The 24,827-nt window shown below is 54.4% G+C and overlaps 1 protein-coding gene across 2 annotated transcripts in view; it reads left to right on the top strand.

Annotated features, from left to right (window-relative positions):
• Positions 1-24,793, top strand: part of LOC8030032 — a 74,708-nt gene extending 49,915 nt beyond the window's left edge. For both annotated transcript variants that reach the window (XM_029971060.4, XM_029971059.4), the window contains exons 7-11: positions 6,115-6,284; positions 18,368-18,513; positions 18,634-18,717; positions 18,914-19,064; positions 21,801-24,793. In XM_029971060.4, the coding sequence (XP_029826920.2) occupies positions 6,115-6,284; positions 18,368-18,513; positions 18,634-18,717; positions 18,914-19,064; positions 21,801-22,092 (843 nt within the window). In that variant the 3' untranslated portion in view covers positions 22,093-24,793. The remainder of the gene's footprint in view (positions 1-6,114; positions 6,285-18,367; positions 18,514-18,633; positions 18,718-18,913; positions 19,065-21,800) is intronic.
• The last annotated feature ends 34 nt before the right edge of the window (positions 24,794-24,827 follow it).

The raw sequence follows: 24,827 nt of genomic DNA, 5'->3' as shown, positions 1-24,827 counted from the left end.
GGCCCCTGCACAGCCCATGCTAATCGAGAGGGGCCGCGGCGAGACGTGTGAGTCGCCCAGAACAAAAAGCCAGGAAAGTACCGCCGCCGGCCGCGGGCCGCCTCTTCGCTCTCGCGAGACGCGCCATCGACAGGTGCGTGGCAGGGGCAGTTTTGTCTCCTTCACTCTCTCGCCTCAGCGGCTCTTTTTTCTTCGGCTGTCTGCGCCGCCGACCGACGCGATGCTTTTTTTTTTTCTTTTTTCGCGGTGGACGGCCAATGCCGTTTGAGGCGTCGATGACGACTTGTTCGATTCGTGGAGAATTCGTGGCCCGATTTCTGGTGCAGCGCTGCTTTGCTCGAATTCATGCCCCTGTCACGCGGCGAGCCGGTGGCGCTGATGGTGGAACGGGGCATGCGCAGATGCTGCGCTTTTCGGAAAGCAAATTATTGCGCATGCGGAAAATGTCCATAGCAGCTATGAGAAAACGCCCTTCTTTACAAACAGTGTAAGGACGTTAAAAATACGTCCAATTATTTCTTTTAAGAAAACATTAATTTAGCAATTTATGGTATCCAGATACTGCGAAGACCTGCGTCTCTTCTCTGTGACGTAACAATAGGGGTCCGATGACGTTCGGCGCAACTGTTTGTTCACTCCCTGTTTCACGCATCTTGTTATATTCGCGTGACCTAGTCGACGCTGCCAATACTATGGTGGTGTCCGGTGGTGTTACGTTTGGTGCCGTCGAGAGGGAACCGTGAAAATGCCTTGTTTCTGGGCGGCGTAGTTGCGGGTGCCGAGTCATCACGATATTCAACTGCCAGCTTGGCCTTGTACAAAAAGGGACGCAATCAACAACCAGCTTGGTGGAAGCCAACTCGACCTCTCTACGCAGTCATCAGCTTGTCTCGGTCGGGGAACCGCTCGCGCGCTTCTGCGCGACGAGTGAGAGGGGGAAGGCTGCGACGCATCAAGCAACCAACGAACCTCCCCGTATCACTAATCGCGTATTTAATACCCGCCCTCGGCGCGCGCTCCCCAGCGCCGCCGGCCACCATTTCCGGCACCCCCACCCGTCCCCGCCGCAAAACCCGGAGAGCGCGCATAAAAGAGCGAAACCCGCATCACGACCGAAGGACAAAAAAAGCGGCTGAACAAACCAAACAAAAACAGGGCCGGCCGCGCTCGTAACTCTCTGCGCAGCAGCAGCGCGCGCGTGCAGTACGTTCGTCCTCACGCACGCCGGCGGCGGCCTGCCCGTGTGTTTTTCGCGCACGCCAACGCAGCTCACGAAGCAGATACGCGAAGGGGCGAGAACGCGGGCCCTGCAGGCCCGCACACACGACAGCTGGGCTCACACACGCACATACACACACGCGTGCGCGAGCGAGCGCACACATAACGCCGGCCGGTTTTGTTGCTCCTGCCGCAAGCGGCTGCGGGCCGCTTCTTCCTGGAAACTCTACGCGGCGGCCCCGAATCGCGGTGAAAGCGCCACGGTGCAGCTCGGAGGAAGAGTTGGCCCCGAAAACGAAAAGAGCGCCAGCAGGCGCTTTCTCACTACAACAAAAAAATATCCCGCAACTCCACGTTCCTCAAGAGCGGGCGACCCGCGTTTTTACCCAACGCCGTCTGCCGCCTTGGCCCACTTCCGGTCTGCGTTTGGTTCCTAATTGTTTACGTATCATGCAGTTATCGCGCGTTTCAAATATAGTCCCGACAGTGTTATAAGCGGGCATTTCTCATATAAAGTGAGGACATTTTGTCTCGCACACGCTGCGAAACCTAACGGGGCCTTCATGTGCGCTTTGCTTAGGCTGATGACATTCTTTCTCTATCCGCTGTTGACAGCGGAAAAATAGCCGGTCACAAAATGCCGACGCGTAGCACTGTCAATGCCGACAGATCGTTCCCAAAGACGCGTTTGCTCGCGCTCAAAAAAAAAAAAAAAAAAAAAAAAAGAAACAAGAGCGTCTCGAACAAAAAAGGTCACACAAAGGCCCCCTTTCGAAACCTGGAGTCTAGTTCAGGATTGGTCTGGCGAGCTCGTAGTTTTAAGCTTCCTCTCAGTGGTGGAACCGACCTGAAAAGTTGTTCTCTTATAGTTCCTTTTCGACGTTATCATCCCCGGAAAACACGAGATGTGAATTTCGGTAGATTGACTAGTCGTGTCATCGCACATGTCACGCGTATAGCGCTGAAGCGGGCGCTTTGGGCGCTGGCAGATCTACAGTGTATACCGTCAAACTCGTACGTAAAGCTCGTACAAACACCAGGACAGACATTAAAAGACGGCGAATGGCGATGAGCCCGCATAACTGCAATCAATGGCAAATTTCGGCGTATGACGTCGATAACGCGTACTCGAACGGAGGGAAGCAGGATCTCCGCGAGCCCAATCTTCTTTTACGAAGCACTATAAACCGCCGCGAGCTCTTCGTTGCCGCAACACCTCGGCGCGCCGACGCGCGATGTTGACACCTCGGCCGTGACGAGAGCGGACGCGCTCTCACTCCCCGAGGTCGCGGTGACAGTCCGCCGGCGTTTCTTTGCCGGGAAAAGGGAGCTGACGAAGAATTGCGAAACGACAACACATTCCGCCTGGTAGCTCGAGGCACAGACCGGACTTCAGTGCCGTCTAAACTAGAGTTCCTGTATATGCTACCTACGGTAGCAGAGTTGCGCATTCAGCCTCGGCGCGTGGCCGTAAAGCCGGCTTTCCCGCGCGAGATGGATGCTTTGCTCCTCACGTGACTAAATTTGGCGAATAGCGGCGCCGCGCGCGCCGCCGCGCATGGAAAACAGGAGAGGAGGAAAAGGAGGCGGAAAGCAGGGAAACATACGCCGGGGCAAGAGAAACGTCGGCGGAGCGACCGTAAAGGTGGCTTTCTTGCACGCCGACGGATGCTTTGCTCCTCACGTGATGGATCTCGGCGAATAGCGGCGTGGCGGCGCGGGGAAAACAAATGCGCAACTCTGGCTCCCGTAGGGAGCCTATACAGGAACTCTAGTCTAAACCGCAGGAGAGCGACGCCACCGTCCAATATATGAACTTCTAAAGGAAATCCCCCGAGGCAGAAACATTCGACTTGTCTTCGCGTATGGCTGCGTTTCTATGGATGCGGCGGACAAGCAATTAAATCCAAATTTGGCGACTACGATTGGGTATGAAAGAGAAGATGATAGGGTACTCGTGATTGGTCCTCTCTCAATTCGATGCACTTCTCTCGCGTCCCTTGAGCACCCATTGGACACGACAGCTGCGTCCGAGGTTCGGCGAAAACTTTGACCCAATCACGCGCTTCTTGCTCAAGAAATGGCGGCTGCCAGCGTCACTTGAGGGGGCTTCGAAAAGGATCTTTTCCGCAGCAGACAGGTGGGCATGCTCCAACGGTTTCCACTCTCCAGCAGGCGAAGATAGCGCGTGCAAAATGCGATTACTGAGATGGTCCATGAGGCTAAATAAACGGGGAGACGATCAAGTGTTCCCTAGAATGCTGCGACGATTCGAGGCATGCCTGATGTTGTTGTTTTGTTGCGTCCGTCCGTCTGAGGCGTGTCGAGAGAGTGAACGGACGATTCGATGTTTACGCCGACCGCAGAGGCCGGCGGCTCGCACGTCGCCTTGACACGGAAAGTTGCCTGTGGGTCTGGAAGGTTCCGTGCGACGGTCCGAACAAAGAAGAAGAAAAAGCGCGAGTGAGGGGCGGTGTCAGTTGTCGTGCGTGCGCGTCCCAGCGGGAAAGCCGAGTGCCGCGCGGTTGCAGTAGCGGCCACGCCGCCGGCGCGACGCGACAGAGACGAATTGGAGGAAGACAAAAGAGCCCCCTTTGCAGGAAGGTTCCTTGGTCACGCGCCTGCCTCTACCTCGCGCGGTACGGGAAGGGATTGCGTGTTATTTGAAGACGGGCATTCCGTCGTTGGGATTCCTCTGCAGCACGTCTTCTCGAAAACGTTTGCTCACGCTTCTATAGCGCGCACAGCTGGCGCGATCGTGGGGGGCGAGATGACGATATGCCTGCCACGAGGCGTCCAGTTTCAAAGACCCTTTTTTCGCGGGCGTCGAGGATGCGATCAATTTCAGTCGCGCCGCCCACTTTACAGATGTAGCTAACCGCTTGTCGCTTTCGAATTGCGGCCTAGTTCCACTTCACGTTGGTCTCACTTCAGGGACTAAGACCAACAACCGACAAAACGCGTGCAGCGAACACACGAAGATATCTTGGGCAGGCTTCAAATCTCTCGCTACTCGTGAAGTATCGCAAGCCTGACAAAGACGCCTCGGCGTGCATGCTCCAGGTGTTTGGGGTTTCTCGGTGTTGGACTGTTGGTTGTTCCTGCTTGTCGCTGAAGTGTAACTAGGCTTTACCAGTATTGTTAGAAATCTGGGGCGACCGCTCTAACGGTGCAAAGGAAACCTGGCGAAAACTTTCTGTCAACAGGCGCTTAACCACCGAGCAGACAGTTATGGCCGGAATTAAACACTTATTCCAGATGAGAAAATCATTGAAAAAAAAAAAAAAAAAAATTCCGTGCATGAACAGAAGCTAGTTTGGTTTTCGGTTATATACTTCCAAACAAATTACGCGAATACGGGCAAGCCAGGTTCGTTCCTTTCCTGGATTCAAGTGTGTTACATGGTGTGCTATTTACATCAAGAGCGGTAAGGTCCGGAACAGTAGTACAAGAGCTGCGAGACCGGCGAACATGTTGCTAGCACGAGCAGCGACATGTCCGCACTAGAGCCACTAAAGCGCGAATCGCTTTCTTATGATAGGACTTCGTGGTCTCTAACTATAGTCGAAGACGACCAAGTCCCATCACAACGAAGTGATTACTCCAAACATTACGCCAACAGCCCCCCAAACATAAAAGTGTCGTCGTCCTCTTCTTGGAACTCTCCGGCGCGACATCTTTTCCCGAACACGTCTGGGTATGTCGACGTCCTCTTTCTTTTTCGCCGTCTCCGATCTGCGGGGCATCCTTCGAAGAAGAGCTTTCGTGCTGCCCGGCAGGACTGCCCTCGGGGAAACGGGGTCGTTCGGCACACGCGCTCGCTCCCCGCTCAGCCGGCTCTGCTGCTCGTTATGGGGCGAGCCTCGGCTCGGCCGCCGCTGATTGCAGGGCCTGCTGCCGACGCGCGATTCCCTGGGGCGACGTCGGGACGGGTACCCGAGAAGACAAGGGAAGGCCTGCGCCGTATGTGCCGCTTGGGAGCGTTTGGGGAACCACTAACGATGACGTCATGCGCAGGCCTTGTCTTCTAGGTGGTTCTGGTACGTGACTGACTGTGTCGCGCCTTCTGCTACTGCCGCGTCGGCTCGGAGGGGGGCGCCGGCGCGCGATAGGCCGCAGCGGGTCGGTCGGGGCGTCGGGTCCGCCGGCCAGATTGCCGTCACGGCATCCAGGCCGGCGTCCGACACGGCGACTAGGAGCGTCACGTCCTTTTTTTCCCCCTTCTTTTTGTGGGTTGTGTGTTGCTCGAGTTTGGATAGTCAGTCAGGTCGTTTCGCTAACGTGCAGGGTACAATCTGCCTTCTGCGAGAGTCATTACCGTTCTCTCGAGCGGTCCCGAATCGAGCGGTTCCACGACTCGAGGACATAAACACAAAGAAGACGAAGCAAAATTTTTGATAGGGTTCGATGGAAGGACGTTGGCCGAGTGTGGGTGAAGAGGGGGGTTGGGGGGGGGGGGGGGTCGTGTCGCGATGAAGTCTTATTTTCTTTCTTTTATAGGCAATTGATTAAATTAAGCTGCAAATATAATTTATAAATAATGTGCCGTGTTATCCTCTTCGGCGGTTACAAGCGGCGTAGATCCGCCCAGAATGTCACAAATCACACACACACGAGCGGAGTGCTGAACGCGGGTAGGTTTTTGAATGCTAAGGTACAACGACACTTTGAACCTGAACTGAGACAGAGTAGGGTTTTGGAACGAGGTGCGTGCTTCTGTATCTGCATCGACACGCTGTACAGTATACTCGCCGACTTTTAGTCCTTCGACGGTTGTTTTGACAAGTTAAATAATTTCAACAAAATCTTCCATCCGCAAAAGAAAAAAAAAAAAGTTACGTTAGCCCGCGTGCGTTTTCTTCCTGTCTAACGGAGTCATTGGTTTTGGATGTGCAGGATCTCGCCTGGTGCTGCCTCGAGTCGAGCGAAGGAGGCTCGGTGGAGTCGCGTGACAAGAACGGTGTGACCCCGCTCCACGAAGCGGCCTCCCGCGGTCGCCTGCGCGTCGCCCGTGCTCTGCTCCAGTGCGGCGCGGACCCGGACTCGGCTGCCCTGAACGGACGACGGTGAGCACACCAACTTGCCTCCATCCCAAGACATCTTGTCCGGTGGCGTTTACTATCCACCAGTCGTCTCGTCTCGAGTCACGGAAAGCTTATGAATCTCGGAGCGTGGCCTGGCCATATCAGTATCACCCCGCAGCCAATGATAATGGAAGACCAATGAACCAATCACGATGCAAGAAGCGTGAACGATATGCGGACAGCCAGTCGTCTGTTTCTTGCTCAGGAGTTGCGATGACGTCACAGCGACTCCGAGCTCTGATTGGCTCTGATTCAAAGGATAGCGGGTAGAGCACGATGCTATATATGCCTCAAGGTCTACCCACTATTATGTTTCTTCTTTCAATTAGCCAATAAGAGCTCGGGATTCTTTCATCGTCGCTACCCCTGTGCAAGGAGCAGATGACACTTGCGCTCGCAACAGCACGTCCTCCATTTCCTGCGCTGTTTAGAAACAAGTCCGCGTGGAGGGAAGGGTCAGCGCATGCGCTGAGGCGACGGCAGCGCTCTACCGGAGTGCCGTGACGTCAGAACTCCGGGTTCAAACAAACGGGATTCAACGAGAGCCGGAATTTCTCGGAACTGTTTCCGGCGAAATGGCTCCCGAGAAGAGGTTTCCGCGTTACTGTCCCTGGCACGGCTTCGCTTAGCGCGGGCCTTGGCAGAAGGAAACAGGAACGAGGGCGCGCGCGAGCTGTATACCAAGGCTGGACTCCGGTTCGGGTCGACCATCGTAATTGCGGAGCCGCCGCTATCTGCACTTTTCGCGAGGTGTCGCGGCGCTTCTTTTGTGGCCTGTACGATAAGAATGGTGGCCCTGACTATATAACCGCTTAGCGCGAGAGTACTTGAGACTGTGCCTACCGTCAACATCCGGATCGAAAAATAAATTTGACGTTCCTGCTTAGACAAGACGAGGTCGGTCCACCTTCTGAGGTGCGACTGTATTCTTTACGCTGTGGATGCAAAGCTTTAGTCAGTGCGATAGCACCGCTAGGCTCTTTGACGTGCGTAAAGCAGTAACGATACAGGACCGCACGTCGGTACGATGCTCATCCAGAGTGAAAGGGGCTGACGTAGCTTTTGAACCCGGGATGGCTAGATTCTGCAACGCGTGCTTTTGCTCCACATGCACCTAGAGCTGCAGTGCGCTACCACGCTCGGCCACCGACCCTTTCGTCAGAATCCGGAACCACTTGGAGGCCACTTCCAGTACAAATTAACCGTCAAACCGTTAATGTATACCGGCCGCGCACGTATGCACTCAGCCTGTTGCACGCTGACGCCTCAAACGCCGCCGCCGCGGCCGAGAAAACTCGATTTGCGAGTACGGCACCGCGTCGCGCGAACGCGGCCCCCTTTGGTCGTGCCGCCGCACGCTGCATCCGGAAGGCCGACGGCATCCCGCTGCCGCCTCCACCGCCGCCGGACGCGCGAGGATATCGGCGGCCTTCACTTCCGGTCGCCGCGGCCGCGCACCGGAAACATCAGCGTAGGCACGCGAACGAGCCCCCGCCGCGTGTCCGTCCCTGCACGCCGACGGCGCCGGCATAGCGCGATACCGCCGCCGTTCGCGGTGCCGCCTGCTTCCCGAAGGAGGCCGTCGCTTCCCTTCCCGTCCCGCTTTTTGGCCCCCGAGCGTACGTTAGAGAGCCTAGATAGAAGAGAGCGAGCAACCCAAACCTTGGAGAGCGTTCGCACTCCACCCTTTTAGAAATAACTGGCGCCGCCTGGCAGAAACCGGGCTTCGAGGAGTTTCTGAAATGGCCCATAGAACGGGGAGACACTTCTTGCGCGGATGAGACGCGAGTGTGCAACGTTGTCGCGTAGCGAAGGGGGAAAAGCAGGCGGAAAGGCGGAGACGCTTGCTTGCCGGTCAACGCTTTCGTCATCTTCCCTCGCTCGACCAGTTGAGAACACTCTGAAATCTAGGCACACGAGCGTGCGTCGACGCCGACCGCGACGACGAACGATGGCGCCGTCCCGGCAGAGTGTGCACGCGACGGCTGGTGTGTTTTGTTGTGTTTTTCTTTCCCGAGTGTTTCGCAACGCCGCGCGTGTTTTTTTGCGCGGTGGCTGCTCCGCCGTGCCGCGCGTGCGAGCGAGAGGAGGAGGTCGCTTTTGACGAGTTGGCGGCTCGTTTCCTCTCCGCTGCGTTGCATTTTTTTTTTTTTTTTTTACAAGGAATCGGCGTTTTTACGCCAGCGCCGGTCGTGACGTGGAACCAACGCGACTGCTGCCTAGCGGCGGAGTTGAACGATGATAAGGGTGGTGGTATCTTCTAACGCCAAACGTAGTCCGCCTTAATATGAAAAACAGGTGATATTTCGGAGGCACAAAATCATTTCACTGCCATTATGGCGATTCACCGTCACGGCAGGCAGAGCGCCTCGAAAGCGATGACCAACGGTTAGGGTTGCACGGATGCGGCCTAAGCGCACTGCGAATCGAGAGGTGACCAATCGCGCGAAGGCGACCCTCTTCTTTTCTACCCAGTCATCGCCAAACCTCGGACTCTCTGCGCTATTCTGTGACATCCATGTAAACGCAGCCCACCAGGGTATCTTAGTACAATCAAATTGTAATTACTGTCCGCAACCCTCCTTTCGCTGCTTTCGAAAAAAAAAAAGTTTCAAGATTTTCTTTTACTTTGGGTAGGAGAGTAACCCAAAGACTTGGATGGATTCAAAGTGTCGACCCGACTGAGACAGCATTCTGTGTGACGTACTAGCTTTTACTGACGTGGTAACATACTCCACGAGTGGTGGAGTTGGTTCGTCGCCCGGCGCAGCGAAGACGAGCCAGCTTTCACAACCGCGCTCAAATACGCGGAAAGAGCACTCGGCAGCGCGGCTCTTGGCGCCTCGCTGCGAAGAAGGAATAGCAGAAAGCGGCGACGCGGGCTGCGCAATCTCGGCCCAAGTGCCGTGCCGCTCTCTCGCACGAACGGTACCGCGAAGCCGTAAAAACGCGCCTGGGGATGATGACGGCGGCTGCGGTCCCGGCCCCGCCGAACGACCTCGGCGGCCTGATGTTTCCACGCTTCTGCCGCCTGCTGCTGCTGCTGCTGCTGTTGCCAGACTCCGTTTCACGCCTAAGCTGACTGTGCGGTGGAAGCTACGGGCTCGCCTGGCCAGTCAACCGCCTTCCTTACATCATCTGACCCCGCCTTCTGCACGCGGGTGTGAGCGGGGCAGCCTGATCACGTGGCCAAAGGCAGACGTACGATTGGTCCGACGAGAAGAAAGCTTTCACCGTGCTATCAGCTTCAGGGGTGAAACGGAGTATACCGCCGCGCGTTTCTGGCTCGACAGAGCCGAGTCTCTGATCCAGGCTGAAAAAGAAAACAAAACGAGAAAAAGAAACACGCGAAGGGTGGCAAAAGCGGCGGTCGTTTCCGGTCTCGCCTCGGGAGCGGGAGGAGAGACCCTTGGAGTCGGCACCGGAGCGGACTTCCGGTCATGCGAGATTCGTCGGAGAAAGCTTCGCGTGGAATGCTCGCGACTGTCGTGTGGGTTCCTTCGGCCGTGGCGACGCGACGCTTCTGGCTGACGGGATGGGATGACGCTCGCCGGCGGATGACTGGAATCCAATTTGATTTTTTTTTACATTAGGATGGAATGAAATGACCTAAACCCTACCTTGCTTAAAAATAAAAATATCAAAATGCCGCTTCATTACCCACGAAGTGGTTGAGGCACCGAAGTTCAGAACTAGTGCGCCCAGATGGTCATGACACGACGAACAAAAAAATATTTTCCCTTTTTTTCCCCTTCAGATAACATGGTACAACGCTTCGTTGGGATTTATCTAATGCTGTCTATTGGGATGACTACCACCCCAGGTTCAATTTCTTCCTCGCTTCAATTGGAACTAGAGGGACGTTTATTTCGTTCATAATATTCGTAACGTATTTGGGACATTTCTCTGCGAAAACATTAACAACACGAGGATAACATTTTTGTTGGATGGTCCGCGTGATTCTGCGCAGTCGGAAGTCATCAAATGCACTCGTACTTTGATTTCGTGTGTGAAGTAAAAATATAAAACTATACTTTATTTTTTTAATTTGCTGCGTGCCACATTAAAACAGCAAATTTAAGCTCGCCTTAAGCAAAATTTGGTAGCGGGTTGGGAACCGCGAGGCACACGTCTCCGTGTCAGCGTACCGATCTCGATCATAAAACGACCCTCACGGCGTCTATAAACTAACCAGAAACATGGACGTCGCAAGTTTCAAGGACGTCGCTGTTCAGCCAGCGTACCACCGCGGAGCCGGAAGCAGACAATCGCTTTGCCCAAAATCTCGCTCCGTAATCGATCCTCCAGCGCGCTTCGACTCGAGAAACTCCCACTCGCGATCCCCGCCGAAAGAAGGAAATTCCCTCCGAACCCGACAGCGCGTTGATTAGGTTTGGACGCTCCGCCCGCCGTGCGAACCGACGATCCATTCCCCCCTTTGGCGAAAAAAAAAAAAGAATCCTCAGAACACACATTACCACTCCGACGAACTCCTTCCAAAGAAACCTGCCCCCCTTCTCCAGCCAGGGGTTCCCATTCATCCCGGCAGGGGGCGCGCACACAGAGTCTAAGCACGTTCGGCGGCCTCGCGAAATTTAATAACGCCCTCAAGATCCGTCGCTGTGCGCGGACGAGACACGGCCCGGCTCTCCTCCTTTCCAACACCGACTCCACGCCGTCTTCCGGCGGGCAGGAAACGCTGCAGGCGGCGGCAGCGGCGGCGGCTCCGCGGGGACAACAGCGGAGCGGAACTGAATTAGGAGGAAGGGAGGACTCTTCCTGACGCCGACGAAACGCGCGCTCAGGGACGCCAAAAGCGCTTCTTCATCGCGTGGCAAACAGCGAAGCCATACGTACGAATCACAACAGAGGAGCGACCGACCTGACGAAGGACAGCTCTAGAGTGCGCTCGTTGCGATATGCAGTGATTTCAATGTATACAAAATATGAATAAAGATTATTATTATTATTGTTATTATGGCGTCTCGGCTCTCCGATTGGTTCTACATGGACTCGTAGCGTCTCCCATTTGCCGAGCTACGCTGGATTGGAGTGCGCTCACAGACAGGACGCTGTTCGCCATAACTGGGCAAACAGCGAAAGCTACGAACCACGTGACGTGGAACGCGCTCTCATGTGACTCGCTCCGCCACTCTGATTGGTCCTATGCGGGGCACGGCGTTTTCACTTTGCCAAGTTGCGCCGAAACGAAGAAGCTCAGGGTTGGCGAAGGACCCCCCCGTTCGGGCAGCTCGGGGGCCGTTTGCTGGCACACCATTAGAGGCCTTGGCTCGGGTTCGCTCGCTGTGGGCCGTGGTGATCTTCCCGCGCCGCGTCCTCCGCGCCGTCGAATGAAGCTCGTTAGCGGGTGCAACAAATTGCTGGCAACGGACGGGCGCCCCGGCGGTCTCGGGCGTTTGGCGGGAGGCGGAAACGGGCCTGGAGCTCATGCCGCTATGCGTGTGGCTGCGTTTATCCACGCGGCGACAAGTACAGTGCGTGGTTACAAACTTCCTGGAATGAAACTTTCAAAATGAAGGCGGAATCATTACCGGGCACATTATGATTCGGCCGCTGCGGGACTAGCTATAGTTTCGTATATGACGCAGCTCGTTAGTAAGTTTGAGTCACCTCCGGCGGATGAAGGAAAACCTAGACGCGAAACCTTACACCTTGCCTCGGTTGGACGAAATCGTTCATATCGGAAATGAACGTAAGGATGTTCTCTGTCCGAAATAATGTCAATTTCTTAAACGCGTTTGCCTATATCGCTTCAGTAAACAATAACATCAAAAACACAACAAAATTTGTCCTATACGTTTTCGATGTTTACAAATATACGTCTTTGTATGCGGTTCTGCACAGCCGAGCACACGCGTGTTCCTGACTTCAGAATGCGAGCAAAGCACGCGCTCTATACGTATGCACAATGACGAGGGCACTCTTTTGAATATCTTTGTTTTGTAGCTTTCACAAGCACGTGACCCTCACCCAACTCATAAACTCACGCCCCTGACCCAAGTCATGAACTCACCGACCTCAGGAACTCACGCGCCTCACTCAACCCGAAACTCGCGCGAGTTTTCGATGCTCACAAACTCACTCACCCTCATCCCACGCCTGACCAACGAGAGTGAGTGAGGTGAAGGAGTCCACTCGTAGTAGGTTTTGCCGAGGTATTCCCGCTAGTGGCTCGCAGTATGGTCTCTTTGACGCGGACCAAACTGGTCGTAGACTCGAGACACGATCAGACCGGGGTCGGATACGGCGACCCTCCTTTCCACGGGACTGAATGGCATTCGCCCACCGCCGCGGCGGCACCTCTCATCTCTGCGGCCGCGACCACATCTTCGCGGACGACGCCGGAACACGCGAGCCAAGTGGCGGCGGCGGCATCCGCCGAGCGGGATAAAAAGCGCCGGTGAAGTACGGCGGCAGCCCACTAGGAGAGCCGCCGCGGGTACCGGCTGGCGTCTTTCGCGTGCGTCTGGCGCGTCTGTCCGTGTGAGCGTGTCTGAATGGGACGGAGTGCGTAGCCATAGCGCATAGCGGCGCTGCACCTCCGCCCCTCGCGTCTCCCAGCTGCCGCCACTAGCCGCCACGCCAGCAGCGCAGCGGGTGGCGCCGCGCCGGGGTCAGACCTCCCGAGAGCCTAGATTTGAGAGAGTGAGCAACCCAAACTAACTCACACCAAGGAGAACGACGCTTCCTCCGCAGATTGGGTGCATGTGCGCACCAGTTGCGTTGTCGGGGGTCGAGGACAAAACCGGGTATGGTCGTGGCGACGCTCGCGGGCGATCCAACGCTTTTGACTTCTGCTCGCAGCTTCTGTTGCGAACGCGGCCCATAAACCACGTGACCCTTATCCCACGCGGTGGAAGTGTTCACGCTGACCTCGGGTCGTCAGTGTGCCGAGATTTCAATGTGTTCAACTCTCTGGCTGCGAGGAGCCTCAAAGAGTTCGTCGTCTTTAAGCGTCTCCCCATATCCGCCCGCTCTTCCCACCCCCTGCCACGCGACAGTGCAAACGCTCTCCGTGGTTTCAGTCGCTGCCTCTCTCGAATCCAGGCCCTCCGGCCGCGGCGGCGGCAACGACAGTCCCTTGCGGTGTGCTGCCGTATACCGCCGCCGCTGCGTATGCAAAGGGCGTCTCCTGCACGAGGTCACGCCGAGGGATAGGGGAAGCTCGGCAACATGGAGATGAGTCGGGGTCCCGCATGCAAATCGCGGCGGTCACGCTTTTGCGCGAGCGGGCGAGCGGTCGGGGGCCGGGTCACGGACCGCTCGCGGGCTGTGAAAGGCTGCGCGTGCGTCTGTCTTTCTTCGTCCGGATGTGGCACGCGAAAATGGACAAAAAAAAAAAAAAAAAAGACGTAAACTTTATCCGAGTCACTCAGAAGTTGAGAACGGCAGGGATATATTTTAGTTGTCCCGCTTCCTCTACGAGCTTCTTAACTTCGATAACGGTTTGGCGTCTGGTGCTGGAGGACGGACTTTTAAAACAGACGCCCTACCGCTTTCATCCGGTCAGTGATTATAAAAGCCATCTCAGTGGCGATTATATCGCTTTGTCTTCGGTCTAAGTCTCCACTCTTTCGTTTCGATTAAAGTGAATGCGGGATGGCATATTTGAAAGCAACTTCCAGTGTGCGCGCGCGCTTGTACAGCTTAAACCTTCACGTCACTTTATGTGCCAGTGAAGTCGAAGCTCCGAGCACGAGTGTGTTGACCTGAACGATGCTGATAGCGCACGAGCTTGGCGAATACGCTGGAAGGCCGGAGAGCGTCGTGGAGCTTGCGCTCGTACAACATTCCGCACAAGTCGCGAGAAATTGCGGGATCGTCTCTCTCGTGCCGAAGATGGGGAAAAAGATCGCCAGGAAGTGGGCAACGGCTTCCTTGCCGCCGCGGTAAACACCGGCGCGACTTTCGTGGAAGACGGACGAGTCAAACAGAAAGAAGGACTTCCTCGAAGTCTCCGTCGCATACGCCGGCGAGCGGGGAGAAAAAATATACAGAGAAAGAAAAGATCTTCGCGAGAAAGTGTTATTGCGTCAAATTTCCCCGACAATCCGCAAAAAGAAAAAAAAGTAAAAAAAAAAAAAAATTGCAAGAGCTTGATCACGATGACAAAAACCTACCACATCGCAGAAATTGACATCAACTGACTTCAGGCAGCTTGCCGTGGTATCATGGGGTAACTTTCCCTGCTACGAGGAAAGTGACGTCACGTGATCACGTCACGTAACCGTCAGTCTGTCTAGATTTCACGGAGTAATTGGCACGTGAAATGATTTTTCCCGCTACATTTAGCGTGAAACTTGACGTCACGGTTCTTCGTGGCGGTCTTGTCCATAGAATTCGGCCGATGAAACACCATTCTACGCTAAAAGAACATCTCGTTCCCGCTGAGAGGCCCGCATATGTCGAAAGGCGCCTTGGCGCGAAGCGGCGCCGTTCAGAGAGAGAGCGCGAATGGCCCGGTCGGGTTTCGCTCTCGATAAAAGGGGCGACTGCTGCGTGCTCCTTCGATATCTCCGGGATCAGCGGGGCTCGCCCGGCGCCTAATCCGACGCAGATGGGCGCGGCGACCGGGGCACAGGCCGCGGGCAACGCTGCTGCGCCGAGTGGGCTTCCCCCGCGGGACCTCTCTGCGCCGAGGCGGGCCGACCCGCGTACGTGACTTTTATCGCAGCCGCCAGATAGGAGCCCACGACGGCGCCGCCGCGCATTCTGGCGCTCTTTGAAATACGAGCGCGCCACCCCGAACAAACTCGGGGTGAACGGCTATTTACGCCGAACGAGAAGAAAAAAAGGCGCGGGTCACGAATCCCGTAGTGGCGGTGGGGAACGTCGTGGGGAGGGATTAGAATCCATCTGGATTAGAATCCATCTTTAGCCCGCGCGCCCCGTTTTTTTTTTTTTTTTTTTTTTTTTCCTGGCGCACGGGACGTGGAGCGCCGTCGAGGCCGGGATTTCGGACAGCGTCAGCGTCGATAATTGCGACACCCGCTTCGCCGGGCGCAAACAGAAACGCGACGGAGCGCCGCTAGCACGGAGTCCCCCGCACCCGCGTACCTTGGAGTCGCGCCAACTGGCAGCGGGGCTGATGTGACGGCGACGACGGCCGCAGCGGGCGGGCGGCGTTGGGAGCGACAGGTCGCGCCATCTGTTATTGATTTTGCGAACCAATTTCCGCCCTCGAGGGGGAAAAGGAAAAAAAGGGGGGGGGGGGGCAACTTTTTTGTCCCCCCCCCCCCCTTTTTTTTTCTCCCCCGTTCGCGGCTTTCCTCCCCTCCTTCAGCCCTCCGGCGGCCCTTTTATCTCCCCGAACTTGGCCGGCAGCCCAGCGGAGTCGTCCCCGCGTGCGGATGGCAGGCACCCCGAGGGCGAAGGAGTGCAAGGGGAAGATGGTAGGAGGGGAAGGCGGGGAGAGTGCGCGGGCGCACGCCACCGCTTCGGTGCCCGCACGGCGGCGTTCGCTGCGCCCCCCCCCCCCCCCCCCCCCCCCCCTTTCTTCTTCCTCGGCGGCGCTTTTTCTTCGTGGGAATTCGCCGGTTCGTTCGTTCCGCGGGGAGCACACGCAGTTCTCCGGGCAGACCCCCCCTCGGCTTTTTCTTTTTGGTGCTTCTCCTGCGGGTCGTAAAAATCGCGCGCGCCGCGCGACGGGCCGCCGTCTCCCTCTTGGGACGGCCGGGGTGCGCCTGCCGCCGTTTGCGGCCGGACGGACCCCCCTCCATGATTCATCGCCCGGGCGCTCGTTTGTCGTCCGCTCGTTGCTCGCCTCGTCCGGCCGTGGTGACGGCGCCGCCGCTGGGCGCGGCGCTTCGCTGGTTCGCTCGCCGCGGCCACTCGCAACTCGGGGTCCAAGTAGTCGTAGTCCCACTCGGCGCTCTCGGTATAGACGCTTTACACACGCGCCAAATTACAGCCGCCATTGCTGACCTTCTCTTGTCTTACCGAGATGCCGAGCAGCTGAAATGGTAGTTGACGATCCTCTACAAAGGCCGATGCTTTACAAAAGGACACAGTTGAATCTGATATGTCAAAAACCTTGCCTGCTATAGTAATGATGAAGTGAAATAAGCGAAATACGAGGAAACAAAAACTGAAGGTCAGTTATGGCGGTGTCCATGCACAGCTGCTGCAAAGCGTCTATAGCTTCAATTCGAGTTCGTACTTTTCTTTCTCTCTTTGGTGGTACAATGACTCGCCGTCGGCGCTGCCGTCTTTTACGAGCATGTTGAGAAAGGAGGTTTATGGACACCGTTCTCGTTTTCTTTTTGCTAGCAATGTAGCATTCGGCACGCTTGGGAACGGGTGAGCCGTAGCTGATGTAGTGTATGTGTGGTCGATGGGCACAGTACTTTGGTTAGGCAAAACTTTGCGAATCCGAAATACTCGATGTTTCGCAACAACTCTGTCGCCCTGGCCACTGGCACATCCCGAACTCGAAAAGCTGAATTATTCGAAACCATCGTTTTTAGTAAGACGAGGAACGCTTTCCGACATTCTATCGTAGGCGTTCTTCCCGACAAGTAGGCTCATTACATTTTTTTTTCATTTTTTTCACCCTGGCCTTTTCGTTGCGTTTGAAGTAGGTGACTACGTCCGTACTACGACCGTCTCTCCATTGTAGTCTCGGCCAAAGGTTTCCCCGTGCGGTGTTTCTTGACGGCCTACAACGCAACAGCCGTCTGACGTTCACCGCACCGAGCTCCACGTCAGAACACCTGCGGTTTCCGTTTCTCACTCGACCTTCTGCTCGTTGTTTCTCGCGCTGAGCTCTGTCGTCATAAAGCACTTTCCAGCTGGGAGGATGTCCTCCTCACCGTCGTCTCGAGTCTCCCGCAAACAATAAACAGCTGCGCGAAAGTTGAACCTTTCAGCGACGCTGTTATTATCGTCTCCTGTTTAGCATTCACGATGTGGTTGCGTTCGGCCTCGCCCCTAAGAGATGGGTAATTTGCTTCAACGGTTCAATCCCGGAGGTATGCTCTTTAGAGAAGCTCGCTTTAACGGGTGTCCAAACAGGACACTACAAAACGCACGACTCCGACAAATCGTGAAAATTGAAGCGGACGCGCCCGCTTCGCGCCCGCTTCAATTTTCACGATTTGTCGCAGTCGTGCGTTTTGTAGTGTCCTGCTTGGACACCCCTTTAGCGAACGCCGTGTCACCGATTCAAGTTTACCGAATTGCCTCATGGAGAAGCTTAGTTTAGAGAAAATGTCGATGGAGCCTCCTTTTAGCGAATTCGGCCGAAGCAAAGCGGCCAGCGACATCAACATTTTTTGGAATGCCGCCGCAGTCTGAAGGCCTTTCAGTTTTCAATAAAGTTTTCTCCTCCTCCTCCTTGCCGCGAAACGGGGGCGGGGGGGGGGGGGGGGGGGGGGTTAAAGCTGTTCAGTGATACACGCGCGAAGTAGGGGAGCCTTTTTTTAAGCAGCGTCCCCTTGTAAATGGCATTTTCTTGACTGAGTCTCCGCTTTCTCTAAACCAAACTTAAAAAAAAAAAAAAAAAAAAAAAAAATTTTCTAACGGTTATTGGTATTAGTAGTAGTTTGTACCGCTCATTTGCTGCCTTCAAAAGCGTTGCTTTATGAATCATGGTGGTTTTGTACAATGACACTTGGTGAAGAATAGACGTTATTATTAATATTACAAAGACGCCGTGTTTTGTCTCACAATCAAAAGGCCGTGATTAGGAACACCCGCTTCGACTGATGTTGAACTGAATTCATAAATCGTTCTCTCGGATGCCACGCACCACCTCACTGATTGTAAACAAGCGCGTTTGTTTAATGATCGTGTGCGCAGTAATCCGCTTTGCGAAGAACGAAGCATTTAGCGCATGCTCGGTAGAACAGCCAGCTCCCCCATCTCTTTGTGACGCCATCTTGTCGCGACCTCAGAAGCAACTGGTTCATACTTTGGACAGCTTTGGACACTGATGCTTTTGAGTGCTTTTCGCAGCACAATTTCGTGCCTTTGAGTGCTTATGACAGCACTATCATTACGTGGTACGCGTTTTAATATAGTTATCCTTTTTTTTTTTTGTGCAGGCCTTTACACGACGCTGTGGAAAACGGCCACGTTGAGGTGGTCCGACTGCTGCTGTCGTACGGCGCCGACGCCTCGCTGTCCACGAGCACGGGGCTGACGCCGCTCGAACTCGCCAGGTCGCCTGTCATGGTCGAACTGCTCAGAGGTACGCCTCTTCGCAATCTCTTGCTCTCTGCTCTGGTTGGCTATCGAACCCAGAACTTCTTGCGTTTGACCCATCTTATTCGACGATGCTTGAACACGAGTCTTTTTGTTTGCTTCCCAGGTTTCCTCTCTGACATGGCGGGCGAAAGCATCGACGGCAGCCCGGTCCTGCCCTGGCACTTTCCCGGCACCGTTTCGTTCATGGGTGAGCACCTCACAGTTCCTCCTGTGACTCGAACCTTCCTGCCACATTTGCGTTATCAGTGGGGAGTTTTAGATGAGTGTACCCAATGTAACCGAATGTTTTTGGGTCGGTCATTAGTTACCCCAAAGTCGTAAACAGTCCAAACAATGGTTCGGTTAAGCTTACCACGATGCTATTTTGTTCTGGACTTTTGCAGACGCGGACGACAGTGGTTTCGACGTTCTCGCCGACGCGCCGTCGGAGGACTCCATGGACGAGTCCCTGTTCAAGATGAGCCGACCGACGCCGCTGCCCGCCTTCCGTCTCGCGGAGCCACCGACGCCCTTCCCGGCTCTCTTCGAACCAACGTGAGTGTCTGTCTCCATCGTATATACCGCGCCTGTCTTGCTCCGAAGCTCCTAACCCGAGCCACCCGGGGAACGGACCCTTTCCAACACTCCGCCCAGCAACATTGGCCGTCGCCATGTTGAAACAAGCTATAGGCGTACGTCATACGATACGGCGTATGGGAGCGCTCGGGGACTTCAAAGTTCCGAGCTCTGATTGGAATGATTAGTGGGTTATAGACACATTGGATACGCTGCCCGAGGAGCAGACAACGGTCTTGTTCGCTCTGATTGGCGGGAGACAATGGATAGCGACAAAGGCAGCTTGCCCTCGCGTACTCCCACTAATCCCCCCATTCGGAGTTTGGCGCCATGACGCTCTTACCTCCTCCTCTCCCTCAGCTTCTCTCCGTATATAGTTTACCTCTCACGGAACGTTGCTCTAATAGCTTAGCTGTCGCGAACGAGCGCTCGTGCACAGCCTGACACTTTCCTCTGGAAGTACCCTAGAAGGTGTTCGTTCGCGGAATGGCGCACCCTCGAAGCCAAGCTGTCGCTGTAGTGAAGGCTCCTGCAGCGGCGGCAAGCGCGTCAGGGGCGCGTTTCCCGTCGGCCGTTTCCGGCCCACGGCTTCCCGTCGCCGGGGCGCCCTAATCGTTCCCGGAGACATTCGTGTCGATCGCTCGTTGGCGCGCGCTCGGACGCCGGCGCACGCTCTCGCCGGCCGTCAAGACGCGCCCGTGCCGACCCTAATGACAGAATAATGACCGCCCTTCGCCGACGCGGCCAGCTGAGCGGACCCGCCGGGCGCACCGCGTCGGTGCCGGGAAACAACAACAACACCGGCGGTGCCGGCGAGCACGTCGCGGTCGCTGCTTCGACGACGTCATCTCCCTGAAGTTTCCGGGATTGTGCCGGCGGACCGCCCTCGTCGCGAGAGGAGAACCAAGTCCTTGGCAGGGCGCCACCGTGCCTGGAAGAGCCTCGGCGCTTCTTGTTTTTTTACTTCGAGCCGTCCGCCGCAATTCTGCTTGCGCGACGGCGCACTATAAAGGCTCGTACTTGGAGCGCAGCGTACCGTAGCTCACCACGCGCGCTTTTCATTGGCCTACTACGACTTCGAGCTTGAGATCTTCGTTGCCGAATCGTGGGAAACTTCTCATAAACATAGCTGCGAGGGACAAAGGGAAGATAAATTTGAACGCACCTAAAAGAATTAATGTTTCCGAACTGTTTTTATGCGTTTAAATTAAATTTGTCTTTTGTTCATTGACGCTGGGTTTTCCTCGCAGAACTGGACATGTTCTGCGATTGTGCAGCACAGTGTCTGCGTGCGTTGCCATAGATCTGCACTACATCAAAATATACTTGAAGCGTAAAAAAAAAAAAAAAAAAAAAAGTATGGGAGTTTTGTTTTTTGGAGCACTCGAAGACACCTAATCACGACGAGGAATAGAAGTTTCCCCCGAATAACCAAGCTCAGAATACGGTTAGATCTGAAAAGCCAACTCGAAGATTTTTTATAATGTAAGCTTCTCTGCCCGTATCAACGCCGAATGCGCGCCTAACCGTGCCGCTTTGCGAGCGCTCCGTGCGGGCTGATTGATGAAAAGGGCTGGCTCGAAGACGCCGACGAACGAACGCTCCCCCAGATTCCGGGGCTTCCGAGGAAATCACCAAAAAGTAAAAAGAGAGAAAGAAGCCTGGCGCGGACAAAGGAGACGCCGAAATGAGGAGGCGATCCAGAAGCGCGCCCCGGTTTTTGTTCGGCCGCGGGCTTTCGATCGTCAGCCGCCCCAAAAGCTGCGCGTTGCCGCCTCCGCCGGAAGACTCTCGTACTCGCCGAGTTTTGCGCCGTGGGCTTCGTTCGCCGCCCTCCCTAAAGACGCGACTAAAGAAGAGCAAAAAAGAAAAAGGGGGGAATAAGGGAGCGACGACGACGATGGCGGCGGTCTCCGAGACAAAGAGCGCGGCTGTTTAAAAAGCCGCTTCTTCCTTCTTTCGTCGGTGCGAGGTGCGTGCGGTTAGGCCTGGCGCACAACAAAGGCAGCCTGTCAGCGGCAGCGTCTTTTCGTCGGAGCAATTCTCTCCCGTCCGTTCGTCCGCGAGCCCCTGTTCTTGAAAGCGGCGGCGGCGAGCGGGCTTCAGTGAGCTGCCGCGACTTTGCGGCGTTCCCTTTTTGTATGCGCGTTTTGCGCTACTACCGAATCTAAGCGGAAGGAGCACGTATTCCCGGGCGCCAAAGTTCATTACGCGTACACCTCACGCTTAGGCGGGACGTAGGATAAAGCGACGGAGGCGACTTTGGCGGCAGTGGCAGAGCTGCTTACACTGTTGGCGTCGCCTTTCTTTGTGTTGAGGTGGCTTTGTGCGGACCTGAACCGGTCCTCGCGTTTTGGGTGATAAGAGACCGTTCCGGTGTCTTCCACAACCATACCCGATAACGATACGATGCACCGGCAGAATATAGAGTATCACCATAGTTCTCGAAACGATCTACGAATTGTGTCGTTAAAAGTTGGGCAACAAACGAAGAACGAACAAGCAACAAGAAACCGCATCAGCGCATCTTTATTTTGCTCTGAATAAAAACACATAGTGAAACTGGACACTCTGTGTCCGAATTCATAAGAATATCTACGTCAGCATCAATGCAGATTCACCGGATCTCACATTCTTGTTTTTTATGTATGTATGTATTTTTTTTCTTCTGAAGACTAACCGACATTTTCTTTTCCTTTGCTCTCCTTGGCGCAGTGGTTCCGATTTCATCCGGTTTGAGGACGTCCTCTTCCGCACCCATCTCAGCGCCGAGGAATTCCGGCAGCGGTTTCCGGGAGTCGAGGTGTTCCTGTCGCCGAGTCACGACGCCGACACCAAGCCCCTGGCGGACCCCTGGTTGAGCGACCAGGCCCTCCCTACCGTCCTCCCGCCCATGGCCGAAGTCTCCCACCTCCTGCCGCCCGCGACTCCGACTCCGGTCCAAGTCGTGCGGCTGGACGCCACACTTCGAAGCATCCTCGGTCTCCACAGCGCCACCCTGCGGTGAAAAAGCCGCTCCATCCTTCACTTCGGAACAAGAACACGAGCGAACACGCAGAGAAGGAACACGCAAGTGCGCGCTTCTGCGAACAGACACACCCAGGAACGAGTAAAGGAACGTTGCAGTGCCGACGAACTTAGAAAATGGACGTTCTGCGAACAACGTCAGTGTGACGGGGTCACCTAGTCGGCCCGACCTACGACGACGTCTTTCCTCGTGTTCCTCTAAAAATATGAACGGATACTGCGCGTGCGCGCTCCCGCTCGGAGTTTCTTGTTAGTACATTGTATTATATATTTTAAGAGTGGGCACACCCCCTCCACCCACCACCCACACTCCCCCCCCCCCCCCCCCCCCCTTCCAAAGTGTGAATCGATTATGTTGCACACAGCACACGCTCGCGGTCGTCCGAAGTCGCGTGTTACGGGGCACAATTGTCCGTGTGAAGAGCGGGAATTCGAAGGCTTTCCCGCACCCGCGTACGCGAAGTGTTGGCCGCGAGTGGTGTTGCAGCCTCGGGTGTTGTGGCCTGTAGACTTCGGTAGCACGCGCTAGCACCCGTCTCCGTTCAGAAGCCCGCATTGAGTTCTCTTTTTCCGCCAGCCAACCCGAATCCAGACTCCGGCTCCTAAAGACGTTTGAGTCTCAAAGACTCTCAACGTCCCGAGAAAGGTCAGCAACCTAACTACTCTCATGCAGGCCGGACTTCCTTGTACATTTTTCTTTTGTGCCTATGTTATGTTTTTGCTTTGAAAGCGAAAGTTCAAACTTTCTTTTTATATTTTATTCTTCTAATTATTACGTATGCGTGTGTGCGTTATGCGTATCGCAATTTGAAACCGAACAACCTTGCATTGTTTGGCTAAAGAAGGAGCACGAAAGAAGTATATAGTAAAAATGACGTTAGAAGGCCGCGATGCCGCTGGTGGCTGCAGTCCCCGGTTTTGCTTTTCGTGTTTGAAACTGGTCAGAAGATTCTTTTTATTTTTTTTAAACAGGAACCAACGTTCTTTTTTTCAATTTTTTTTTTGTCCCTGTCACGTTGTTTCCCCCGCTGGTCGCGTATCGACGTTGTGTCTGGACAACTCTCTGTCTTCTCGTGCGAACCGGTCGCAGTGGTCAGTGTCTTAGATTCACGCAAATCTGTCCTAATCATCTTTCCAGAGACTAGTTCCTCCTCTGTGGTCGATGTTGGTGTGTGGGCATTCCATGCTTTCAAACCTACCTTCCTTTTTTTTTTTTTTTTGCTTGTTCGTTTTGGTGTTTTGTTGCAAAGAAGCAAGGGCATTTCGCGTGTGACGCGCCTTCTAGTTCTCTTATTTCGTGTGATTGAAGAAAAGTGTGCTACGCGGACGGTTTTCTAGGGATTATGGTTATTAGTCTATTCACGCAGCAAAGCTCGTCCGCCTGTACGTTCAATGTGCCAGTGAAATTCCCCCCGGGGAGTTGGTTGGTTAGGCCCTCCCACGCTCGTTTGTTTTCCTTCGCAGGCCAATTGTCATCGAAACGCGCGATCGCTAATGCGTCGCGGGTGCTTCTCCTTCTCCAATCACCGCCGTGCTATATATATATATATACAGATCACGTGATTTCTCACCGTGCAGGCCGTTGCGACCGAAAATGTGAGCGACGCGGTGACGTCACCATACAACTCGCTAAAAGGGATCGTGCGCGATTCTTTCCCATGGTTGCTCGAGGAGCGTTCTGTCGAGAACCAAAAAGCAAAACAAACAAAAAAATATCCGTGCACGTTCGTGTCTGTGAAAGTGACTTAACCCTCGTTTGCTGCTCTAATGCCTTCGATGTAAAATTTTGTGCTAAGGTTAGAAGGAGAGTGTTCCCGGTCGAAGTGTTGATAACCGACCACGTGTATTCTCCTCGCTTTGTACCAATGTTTCTAGAAGAGATGTAAAGCATCTGTTAGCAGACTTTTTTTCTTGTGTGTGTGTGTGTGCTCGACACCTTTGCTGTCCACGAAACGTCTGTGGGTGTTGTTCTCATTTAGACGCACAGAAAAAATAATCAATTTCGCCTCGTGTCTTAGATGATTATTTCCTTCGGCGTAAGCGCTAGGGTGCGAGAGAATAGGCTTATAAGATGTCCGAAAAGAAAAAGAGAAAGTGAAAGCAAAAAAAAAAAAAAGGAGGGAACTCATTTTACTGTGTTAACTCCCTCAGGCCTTCCATTTGTGAGCCTGTTGCGCGCGCACTGAGTGAACGAACCAACAAACAAACTAAAAAAACCGTCCTTCACTGCCCTTGCCACATCTAACAGCAGATATTGAGTCATTCTATGTCGCACCCAACAGCTGACTACGGCTGTCTCATCTTCCCCTCCCACCCTCCCAAAAACACACAAGAACAATAAGCCGAAAGTTCTTGCAATCTACCTTCCTGAATGTTTTTTTCTTTTTTGCATAAGTTTTGTTTTATGCCAATCTCGTATTTCATCGAAAATCTCATTCTTGTTTCTTCCCTTCCAAGTCCACCCGAAGATTCTACGAACTGTTCCCGCGAGAGTGTCTGCTTGCGTGTGTGTGAGTGTACATGGTGTGTTCGTCGCTCGCGCCTCTTTGAATCGCAGGCCACGCTTCATAGATGTGCTTCGTTCCCTCGTTGTATTTTTGGATGTATTATAAATATATATTTGTAAATAGCGCCGTGTAAATAATATGGACGAATAATATACTGTATTCACCTCTGAAAAAGGAAACAACCTCGTCTCTGCCTCTTTACTCACAT

The sequence above is a fragment of the Ixodes scapularis genome, unplaced genomic scaffold (assembly GCF_016920785.2).
Source record: "Ixodes scapularis isolate PalLabHiFi unplaced genomic scaffold, ASM1692078v2 PGA_scaffold5__190_contigs__length_132052651, whole genome shotgun sequence".
Lineage (NCBI taxonomy): Eukaryota > Metazoa > Arthropoda > Arachnida > Ixodida > Ixodidae > Ixodes > Ixodes scapularis.
Note: the sequence above shows the minus strand (reverse complement) of the source record. Positions and strands in the feature narration are given on the sequence as shown.